This window comes from Athene cunicularia (assembly GCF_003259725.1).
Source record: "Athene cunicularia isolate RWA chromosome 26 unlocalized genomic scaffold, athCun1 chr26_part1, whole genome shotgun sequence".
NCBI classification, from domain to species: Eukaryota; Metazoa; Chordata; class Aves; order Strigiformes; family Strigidae; genus Athene; species Athene cunicularia.
This window is the reverse complement of record NW_020799136.1, coordinates 2871903-2882027: the sequence shown is the minus strand read 5'-3', so window position 1 is coordinate 2882027 and position 10125 is coordinate 2871903. Positions and strand designations below refer to the sequence as shown.

The 10125-nt window shown below is 55.8% G+C and overlaps 1 protein-coding gene across 2 annotated transcripts in view; it reads right to left on the bottom strand.

Annotated features, from left to right (window-relative positions):
• Window positions 1-8637: 8637 nt before the first annotated feature.
• WNT2B (Wnt family member 2B) overlaps window positions 8638-10125 on the bottom strand; it is a 3741-nt gene continuing 2253 nt past the window's right edge. The window contains exons 2-3 of one of the 2 annotated variants that reach the window (XM_026864284.1): window positions 9267-9544; window positions 8638-8983 (exon numbers count right to left, since the gene is read on the bottom strand). In XM_026864284.1, the coding sequence (XP_026720085.1) occupies window positions 8666-8983; window positions 9267-9544 (596 nt within the window). In that variant the 3' untranslated portion in view covers window positions 8638-8665. Of the gene's footprint in view, window positions 9545-10125 lie in introns of both variants that reach the window. The other variant, XM_026864283.1, reaches the window with a different exon arrangement.

Below are 10125 nucleotides of genomic sequence, written 5' to 3'. Positions count from 1 at the left end.
ATTCCTGCTCCCCAGGGGAGCAAACGGCCGTGTTTCCACCTTCAGCTCTGCTGTTCAGCACCGGGGAAGCAGAGTCCTGTGAGCCAAGGTGGCTGCAAAGTGGAAGTGATAAAAATAGCCCAGGCTTGTGAATGAATGCTAATTCTGAGACATGACAAGTTGCCCATCATCTTAGGTTTTACAGATAAACACATATACCTACCTGTAATAACTAGGGGGATTTTATGTGTTTAATCTTCACTGATCTTTGTGAAGGATTGATGTAAGCTGTGACTTTGACGCCTTCTTTTAAAGGTGGTGTAAATTATTCTGGTTTCTGAATCCTGGCTGGAAGAAGCTTGCAGCCGCCTCTGTTCCCTGAAATAATACCTAAATCAATCAATTACAGGTTAATTGGTGTTGACCTATAATCTATCTTGATGCAGAAGACAGAATGATTTTTTTTTTTTCTTGTTCTTTCCCAAATCCCTCTTTACCTTGTAAACAGAGTACTGCGAAGTGGGCAGCTGCCTGTGCATCTCGTGTAAGTGCAGCTTATTAGTAACCGCCTGAGAGGAGACACACGTGTTTAGGTGGAAATGCCACTGTTCCTCCCCCTGTACGCTTCTATCGACTGGGCTTTAATCCAAGTTAAATACTTGAATTCACTGAGGAGTCGAGGGGAGCCCTGCGGATAGGTAGTACCAAATTTTTTTGAGTTGCCGAACTACTAGTAGGTAACTTTCTTAGCTTTCCTTCCAGTTGAATGGATGTCACTGGGGCTGTTTCTCTCTGTGGAATCATTGTGGTGATTAATAGGTATGTTGTGTTCGTGTAATTTCACTTCTTGGGCCGCAGGGGCCCATAAGGTAACCAACCTAATGCTTTTTAAAGTTGAATATTTTCCAGCATTTGTGTGGGGTTATAAATGAAGTGCTGCCTCCCATGTATCATCCCAAGAGCTGCTTTCTTTCACTGTCCTCCCCTGACATAACAGTAACAGAAAGGGGATGGGCTTGTGCTGAAAGTATCGCTGGCAACGGGCTGGGTAATGAAAATCTTCCTGTCTCTAGAAGTGCCAGTAATTCTTGAGGAAGGAGGAGCTCGCTGTCATTTCCTAGCAGGGCTGTTCGTGCTTCGTAGGAACATGCACTTGCCACTTAAGAGCAGGGACTTGCCACCTGATCCATACCGTGGTGATGCCGTATCAGTCCACATGCAGTTAAGTTGTGTGCATGCGTGTGTGTATACATGAAAAAACGGCAATTATGGCTCAGGGCAGATAAGCGTTGATTGTGGCTATTTCCTTGAAACATGCACCAGGGTGACCCTACAGCTGTTGGGGTGGCAAAAGCCTGTCCACGAGACTGCCTGTGGTGTTAGACTTCTCAAATTCCCATTTCAGAGTAGCTGGGGAAAGTCAAGGAACTTGAAAATCAGCGTTTTATTTCTGTGCCTGATGCAAATATGTGTATTTGTCAAATAGGGTGATTATAGTCTCTTTGATTCATTTAGGCAGGATCTGAGCTTGGGGTGGGTTTGTTGGGGTGTTTGTTGTTGCTCCCAGTCTCACCATGCCACGGCAGGTCAGTTTTTGATCAGAATGCTGAGGAGGAGCAATGCTGCGTTTCTTCCTGCCAACCTCTTACCCTTCCAGAAGTAATCTCTGAAAATCTCAGCAAGGGGAAGGAAAGAAGGAAGTGTTATCGCAGAGTGAAGCTCTTGTGAGGCAATTAGGCAACTAGATTCTTCACAGAATGGCAGAACACCGAGTTCAGAAGAGTGACTGCCCTGGCCCCTCGGCAGGAGCAGGCGTGTTCCCTGGCTGTTGGTGCTGCTGTGATAATGAAACTCTTAAAGCAGCGGGGAGGCACTTCAGACTGAGAAACGTTCTGGGTAACAGGGTCTGCTCAAGGCAGCTCTAGTCCACGTGGGCTTAGAGACCATCAGGATCGCCTCTGGGGAGTGAGCTTTCCCGCAGGCTCTTCCCGTGCTGTGAGCCATCGTTCGTTGACTCCGGGCACAGGCGCCTCCGTACTGGCTTTGGCACGTGCTCGTGCGTGGCAGCGGGGCTGCTCAGGCCATCGGACACCCCGGTCACCGAGGCTGCGCTGGCAGAGGCGTGGCAGAGAGGTCTCCTCGACCCTGCCTCCACACTGTAGCAGCTCTCGGGCCGGGTTTGTCGTGGGCCCGTTCCCATCCCACATCTCCTCCGGCGCTTGTTTATTCCCTGCTCCTCGTCCTGGAATTGTTGTGAGGGTGCCAAGGCTCGTAGATCCATGACTCTGAGCAAGGCAGGGTTTAAAGGTCGTAGTCAAGACCATTAATAACAAGGTGCAAACGGCTGGTTTATATGTAACGTGAAGCTTTTTACTTATTTCATTTTTGCACTTTGGGGGCTCTGTTTGCTTATGGAGCACTTGGTGTCTGGTACCTATTTAGGCTGAGAGCAGGCAATTGGGTTCCTTCAGGCCTTCAGAGGAATGCAGAAAATTGTTCTCTGGTGTTGTAATTCTGCTGGGATAACTGGAGCTTATTTGTCTCACTGCTTATTAAATGCATACTTGTTTTTTTTTTTTTTTTTTTTTTCTGAGAAACATTGGGTGAATCCCAAGGACCACAAGTGAGAGGAAGATTCCAAGGGGAGGGGGAGAGTGAAGTGCCTGCACCTCTCTCCACGCTGCATCACCCGGCTCCGGTGCCAGCAGGCTGAAGAGGTTAAACTGGAGAGCAAACTGCCTTAGAGGAGAGGAGATGTACGTACGGGGCTGCAGACATAAATTAGTTTTGCCCTTCCCCCTGCCCAGAGGTGACAGGCTGAGGGGAGATGCAGCTCCTGCACTACCAGGACATGGGGGCTGCGGTTGGGAGCCGCCGGCGGCCGCGCTGGGCTTGCGGAATGGGGCCGGCTGTGGAGGGGGAGCGGGTGTGCGCCAGGGCTGGATCCTTCGCAGAGGGCAGTGTTGGTAGCGAGGGCAGAGCGTGGCCAGGGTTCGGACTCTCAGCAGTACTCGGCGTGCCCTGCTTGGCTGTTCCGAAGGACCGGACGGCTCCTGCCTCCCTCCTCTGCAGTTAGGGCTGCCTGGCTGCACAGGTGACGTGCAGGAGCTGTTCAGGTCTGCTTATGGGTCAGAACCCTCTAAACATCAGGTCACACTGACAGCAGCAATCAGGGGGCTTGTGTGCAGCCTTCTGTGGTCTGAATTCACCCAACTTTTAATACAGGTGGCTAGAGAGGAAAGGCAGCTCCGGTTTCCAGCTGTCTCCTGGCTCCCTCCTCCCTTTCCTGAGCCTCCTAAGCAGGGTGTGCTCTGCCTGCCCCAGCCCTCAGGCTGTAAGAAGATGATGGCGATCGGGGATGCTGCTCATCTACTTGGAATTTTCCTCACTGCCAGCTCCGATTGTTGTACTGGGATTTTTGGTAGGCCTTTCGGTGAGCCTGGTCACTGGGAAAGGCTGGGTAACACACCCACGCTTAGCGCACCAGTAAGGGTGCACCCGCGGAGATGAGTGTGTTTCTCCATTGGGGATCTTCTTGCTTTGGTTATTTCTGCCCAGGACATTTTCCTTTTACTCTGGATGCGTTGAATTGTGCAATCATACCGTGGCCTCATCAGCTCGGGCCCTTCTCTTAAGAACCTCTTGATTTCTCCTTTGGCTGTAGGCTATTGTCAGTTGTACAGCAGTGTGACACAGTGTGTGACTATTGCATTCTCCTGCATTGACTCACCAGCTGAGATTCCAGAGCCGTAACCCCCTGCTGCGGCGCTGGAGCAGTCCTCCCTGCCTGGCCTGCAGCAATAAGGGACGCGAAAGCTCCCGCACCGCCGCGGCAGGTTACGCAGATGACAGAATGCCCCAATAAACCCGTCCCCGAGAGCTGGGCCTGGTCCAGCAGGTGACCCCCGGGCCCACGGCAGCAACGGGGAGGGTTTAGGCCCGGGGTGTAGCTGAGCAGAGTATTCACTCTGTGTTGCCAGGGCTCAAAAACTTTTCTCAGTCTTTTCGCTGCATCCATGCAGGAGAATGGTGGTGCCACCTGGGCTAAGGCTGCGCTCACTTGCACGTAGTTTAATAGAGGAAATACCCTGAACTGATGTGGGCCCTGTGTTTCCAGTGCCTCCCTCCTCCTCCTGTGTGTCCTGCCCAGCTTCTTCAGAAAAGGTAATTAATTCAGAAGCTCACTGAGCGATTAACTGTGCTCCTTGTCCTTGAGCTCAGACATGCGTTTGACTGGAGGATAATTAGATGATCTTGCTTGAAAGGCTCCCCTGCATGTTTTGGGCAGTATTACTTAAGAGGGGCTTGTGAGAGGAACTGAGTGTTCCCTGATGAGACTGCAGCCTTCAGAAAGGTTTATAGATGGAAAACATCTGCTTGCTGAGGATGAGTGTGCTGAAGGGGAGCTTCGGTAGGGCTCATCTGCGGGGAGGGACCAGCCTGACCTTCCCCCCGCCCGCAGTGGGGCATCTTCTTGCACAAACGTTGGCTGTTAGCTCCAGCTCACCAGCCTATTCCTGACTCCCAGGCATTGGGCTTTTGCTAATTGCTTGGTCGTAAACAAGAAGCAAGCGTAGCCTTGCGCAGCCCTTCGCAGAAGAAACCGCTCACCTCTTCTGTGGGGCAGACTCGAGCCCCTCGGGCTGTCTCCACCACTGCTCCTCTAATGCTGGTACCGGCTTCCAGGGGTTTTTCTCCTCTGATTTCCTGCCGGGCGGTGTCAGGGGAAGGGCTGGGCAGGGAGCCCCGCCGTGAGGGGACGTGGCAGGGCTGTCTGAAGCTGCCTCCTCTGCTCTGGTTATTCCACAAAGCGCTGAAGGCATCGAGCTTCAGCGTCTCAGTGCTGATACAGGAAGGGGGCAGCCAGTAAACCCAAGACAACGTGTCCTCGGGAGTTTTCTCCTTCGGTTTAAGATGTTGAACGTTGGCATTCAAGGGGAAGGCCTGTTTGGCAGCAGCCACTGATTGAGGTGTCATTCGTTGGGTGGGCCCACAGATCTGCTGGGGAGCAGTGTGTCTGCTGGAAGACACCTCCTGGGGCCCGGTGGAGAGGAAGAAATGTTTATTGGCGCTCACCCCGGGTCCCCAGGCACTGGGTCCCTCCCAGCCCAGGGAGCGTGTCCTGCTCTGGGAGGGAGCCTTGGATTGATTGCCCAGGGGGCAGCATTTTTTTAAAGTCTGTCGTAAATTGATGGTAGGTGGAGCGGTAATGAAGATAAATGAGGGAGCTCTTCCCGGTAGATCAGCCTCTGTGCTGACGGATGCTGAGCTACAGGCGGGCTTGAAATGCCTTTGGCCTGGCTCAGGCCTCCCGCTCACCTGCCAGCATTCCTCAGCACAGCCCAGACGGAGCAAATCGGCAGGGAAATTGCCTCCCCTTGAAATTCAGAGGGCTCTGAAGGGGCTGGGCTGAGAGCCAGCAGCCTCCCAGGTAACCACCAGCTTGAGCACAAGTTCTGCTCTTGCAGAGAGGGTGAAAGGTGCTGCTTGGCACGATGCGAAAGGGAGATGGGCTTAATCCTCTAAGAAATGGGTTAGGCAGCGGGGAGGTGGGATTCCTGTGGCGGTTTAAGAGCTCTGTTGAAACGTCACCTTTTTGCTAGTCCCGGGCTCTGCAGCAGCTCTGCTGAGGGGCCTTTTTCTGCGTGAGCAATCTCGGGGGTCTGGCAGGGAGTAAGGTGCTCTGATCTGGCCCATGGCAGACTCTTTAAATTCTTTGAGCGGTTCCCATCAAAGCAGTTTTCAAAGTGACTTTCTCTCACCACTTTAGCTAGCGTTTCCTAGGGCCGTTGGGTAAAATCCCTGTTCAGAGATCTCCATGCAGTAGCTGATGGGTGGCTTAGGACCAGAATAATCTTCTTTGCCTTAATCCCATCCTGCCACTTTGACCTTCCTCAGCCATCGCCGCTGCAGCCCGCTCAGCTCCCTCTGCCCACACACCTCGCTGCTGCCCGGGAGGACCCCGACTCCCCGGGGAGCTCTGACAGCCCCTGCAGCACCAACAACCCCGGGCAGCAGCATTTACGGGTGAACGTTAGTGCTGAGTCGTCCTGTTGCTGTTGTAAGCTTATAACTGCCATGAAAACTTGCTTTGAGTATGTGAAACGTCCTTCCCTGCCCATCAGCCTGATGATTGTCAACATCAGGAAAACTGCCAACGTTTTTCCTGGGGTGGGGAGGAGGCACAGCCTGCCCGGGGCAGCCAAGCACGGGGAGGGCAGCGTCGAGGCACCCGGTCAGCTGCAGCATCGGGTCAGGATCGCAGTGATTGAAGTGACTGGGTTTTTACCTGGGTCAGTCTAGACTGCAGCTTCAACTTCTGTCTTGTACATTAAGTCTGTTTGTGTGGATTGGTATCTTTTGACCAGACTCTTTAAAATACCTGTACACCAAATAAATTGTCTGTGTAATCACTGCTTGCCCACCTTGGGGGGAAAAAAGATTGAAATTTCTGGAGAGAAGAGGGGTTGATCTCTGACATATCTACTGGCAACTCTGCAGCTGCCTGCCCCTCCTCTCATCACCTTCGATTTTAGTTGATAGATTAAGTTTTGGGGTTTTGGTTTAGTTTCTGTTGTTGCTTTGTGGGTTGGGGTTTGGTTTTTTTTTATGGGAAAGGTTTGGAAGCTGATCTAGGATCTCCTGCTCAACCCAGTGCCATGTCATCAGCTGTCCTGGAGGGTGCTGCTGCTTAGGGAGGGTTCCCTGGGGGCTTTTGTGCCCAGATGCTGCGACTCTGCTTTGTGGGAAACAGCTGAGAACTCCCGGGGCGGGGAGGTCTGTGCTTTAGGGCCACGGGACCTGCAGCCAGGCAGGTACAAGAAATGCTGCAGCCCGATTCCAGGGGGACTGCCCAGTGGGGGGTGTAGGAATTCAAAAAGCAAAGAACGTCATTTTCCGATATAAGTTTATAATGAATTTTGACTTAAAATAATAAGCAGTATACACAACATACAAGTGAGTTTTACAGAGACACTGTTGTATCTGTTGGCTTCAGAACCTACCATAAGTTCACAGAGTGTGTTTGCTTTCTCTAGCGCTCCGTGTCCGCCAGCATCTAGGGGCGGCCCTTGTCTCTGCGCAGTCCCTCGGGTCTCAGTTCCCATCTGCAGCTCCGTTCGTCGCCTTCGCGGGGCCGACGGGGAGAAGCCTCGTGTAGAGGTTGCTCTCGCTCAGCGGGGTCAGCAGTGCAGGTCTGCTCGAGGGAAAGGCGGGATCGCGGAACTGTCTCACGGATTCGCAACACCCTTCCTCTGGCCTTGCAAAAAAGTAAAAGCAAGAATGCTTTCCGCAAGAGTGGATTATTCTGAACTAGTGTTTTTCGCTGGTGAAGCTTTACTGCAACATAAATTCTCCGGGGAGGTGCAGCTCTCCTCAGCCCTCGCATCCCGACGGCCGGTCCTCCACGTCCCTGGCGGTTGCACCGTCCCTTTGCAAAGAGACCAACGGGCAGCGGCAGTTTCACAGTTTAAGCAAGGATCGCAGACTCCTCCTAGGTAAGGGATTAGATTTGCTGAGCAAATAGAGGGGTCCACAGTACCTCCTGGGAAGTGTAGTCCTTTCTTGAGTGCTTTGCAGAATTAATTAAATAAAAGCCATGCAGTTGAACTACAGCTCCCAGAACGTCGTGGCCCTCGGGGCACAGGGTTTTAAAAAACTGCGAGGAGGGGTGGCAGCGGGTTCTGCCCTCGGCGCTCCCCTCTCCTCAGGTCTGGTCCAACCACTCGGCCCGTTTGGGTGCTTTACAGGTATGCACGTCCACAGCGTCCTCGCACTCCTTGCAGCGCACAGCGCAGCACCAGTGGAACTTGCACTCGCACTTGGTGACGCGCGTGACACGCGTGGTGTCGTACCCCCGCCCGCAGCACATCACCTCGCAGCCGTCCGTCCCCCGAGACATCTTGTTGCAGACGCGCCCGGCCGTGCCCAGGGAGCCTGGGGAAGGAAGCGAGAGCGGGTCAGGCTCTTCCTTCTCTGTCCTGTTTGAAGGCTTCCTCTGCCCCCCGCCCCGCGGGTGGGAGTGGGGGCAGCTACCGCCTGCAGTGGAGCCCCCGCCAGCGCTGCCTCGGGGGCCTTGAAGGGTTTAGGTTTAGTGGGGCCGGGGTGCAGCTTTGGTGACCCTCTGCATGGCCCCTTCCTCGCCCCTCTGTGCCGGGGGGGCTGGAGCAGCCTACGCCCGCTGAGCTGGGCTTTGCAGCTGGCAAAGCTGGAAGTGGCCCCTCTGCTCCGAGGGGTGGCAGGAACACGCGCTGCTGCCCCCGCCGAGCCCCCACACCTACTGCCAACCCCGACCTGGGGCTGCTCCAGGCTGGGGAGCCGCTGCAGGGCTCGAGCAGCCCAGCCACTGCCTTCCCTCCTCTCAGCCCGGCCCTGGGCTCTGCTCAGGGAAGCTGGCACCTGTGGCACGAGCTGGGGCTCTTACTGCCCACGGGTGGAGCTTTACTCTGAGGAAACGCTGCGCTACGTTCGCTGCAAGAGGCCTCGTGGGTTTGGATCTTTGGTGTAAAGCCTGGGGATTTTGGACAAACCCAGTGCTCTGTGTGCAGGCGTGAGGTGCTGGGGGGAGCACTGATACCCGCTGAGGGTCTGGGTGACCCCCCCCAGCACAAACCCCCACCAGGGACCAGGGTTTGGTGTGGGACCTGACGTCCTGAGGTGGCTGGGCGAACTGGGAGCTGCTGGTCTATCAGGAGGGGAGGAAGAGCTGGTTTTGGGCAGCGACTGGAGCTTTGGTTTTACCTGCTGACTTGTCCATCACGCAGTAATCAGGCGAGTTCTCAAAATACACCAGATCTGTTTTTGTGGGCTTTCTGAAGTTCTTGTTGGCCACCGTGAAGCCAGTGCCGTCCTGGTTCATCGTCACCTGGATGGCCCCGTTGTATTTCTTCCTTAGGTAATCCCCCGTTTTTCTAAAATCTGACATTGCCAGCCAACAAGTCCTTAGTGTGCAGGAGCCGCTGACCCCATGGCACTTGCACTCCAGCTTCAGGAAACGCTTCACAGCCTGTGGGAGGAGGGAGGGGGTGAGGACCAGTGGTTGGTGGCACCTGCGCCTGCCTCTGCTCGTCCCTGGTCCCCCCCAGCCCTTGCCTGCGCCCACGGGGCTCCCGCCGGGAGAGGTGCTGCCTACGGAGGACGCATTCCCACCGACGCCAGCGGGGACACGTGCTGGGGGCAGCTGGGGGCTCCCCGGGCAGAGCGTGCGGGGGCACTGGACAGGACCTGCCCTCCCCGGGCACCCGGGTCCCGCTCCGCTGCCCTGGGGAGGTCGCGGGGACTGCACTCACCATCCTCCCGCAGCGGTTGTTGTGCAGGTTCATCAGCGCCCGGGCGTCCTTCACTTTCTTCTCCTTGGCGTCCACGAAGGCTTTGGCGAAGCGGATCCCGTAGTTGATGTTGTCGCTGCAGCCGCCCCAGTCAAACTCCCCGCGCTCGTCCTTGGAGCGGCCCCTCTTGAGGGGGTCACAGCCGCAGGCCTTCAGGTCCCCCTGGCTGCAGGCCCGCGTGATGGCGTAGACCACGCCGGCCGAGGAGATGGCGTAGACGAAGGCGGCCTCCCTGCTGCCTGCCGCGGGAAGAGAAACGGGGTGTCAGCAGGATGGGACAGGCTGGGCGCCCGCAGGGCCCCTGTGCCACAGGTCAGCCAGGGAGAGGGGTGGGCACCTCCCAGAGCAGCCCAGCACCCCGAGCGCTGAGCCCTGAGGCTCAGTGTGGAACTCCCCTGAGTCTGAAAGGTGCCCGGGAAGCCGAGGCTGGACCCGGTGGCCAGCAGAGATGGCTGGGCTTGGCCCCCCGCTGCGAAGGTGCCCCCGCACGGTGCCCTGCGGGCGCCCAGCCTGTCCCATCCTGCTGACACCCCGTTTCTCTTCCCGCGGCAGGCAGCAGGGAGGCCGCCTTCGTCTACGCCATCTCCTCGGCCGGCGTGGTCTACGCCATCACGCGGGCCTGCAGCCAGGGGGACCTGAAGGCCTGCGGCTGTGACCCCCTCAAGAGGGGCCGCTCCAAGGACGAGCGCGGGGAGTTTGACTGGGGCGGCTGCAGCGACAACATCAACTACGGGATCCGCTTCGCCAAAGCCTTCGTGGACGCCAAGGAGAAGAAAGTGAAGGACGCCCGGGCGCTGATGAACCTGCACAACAACCGCTG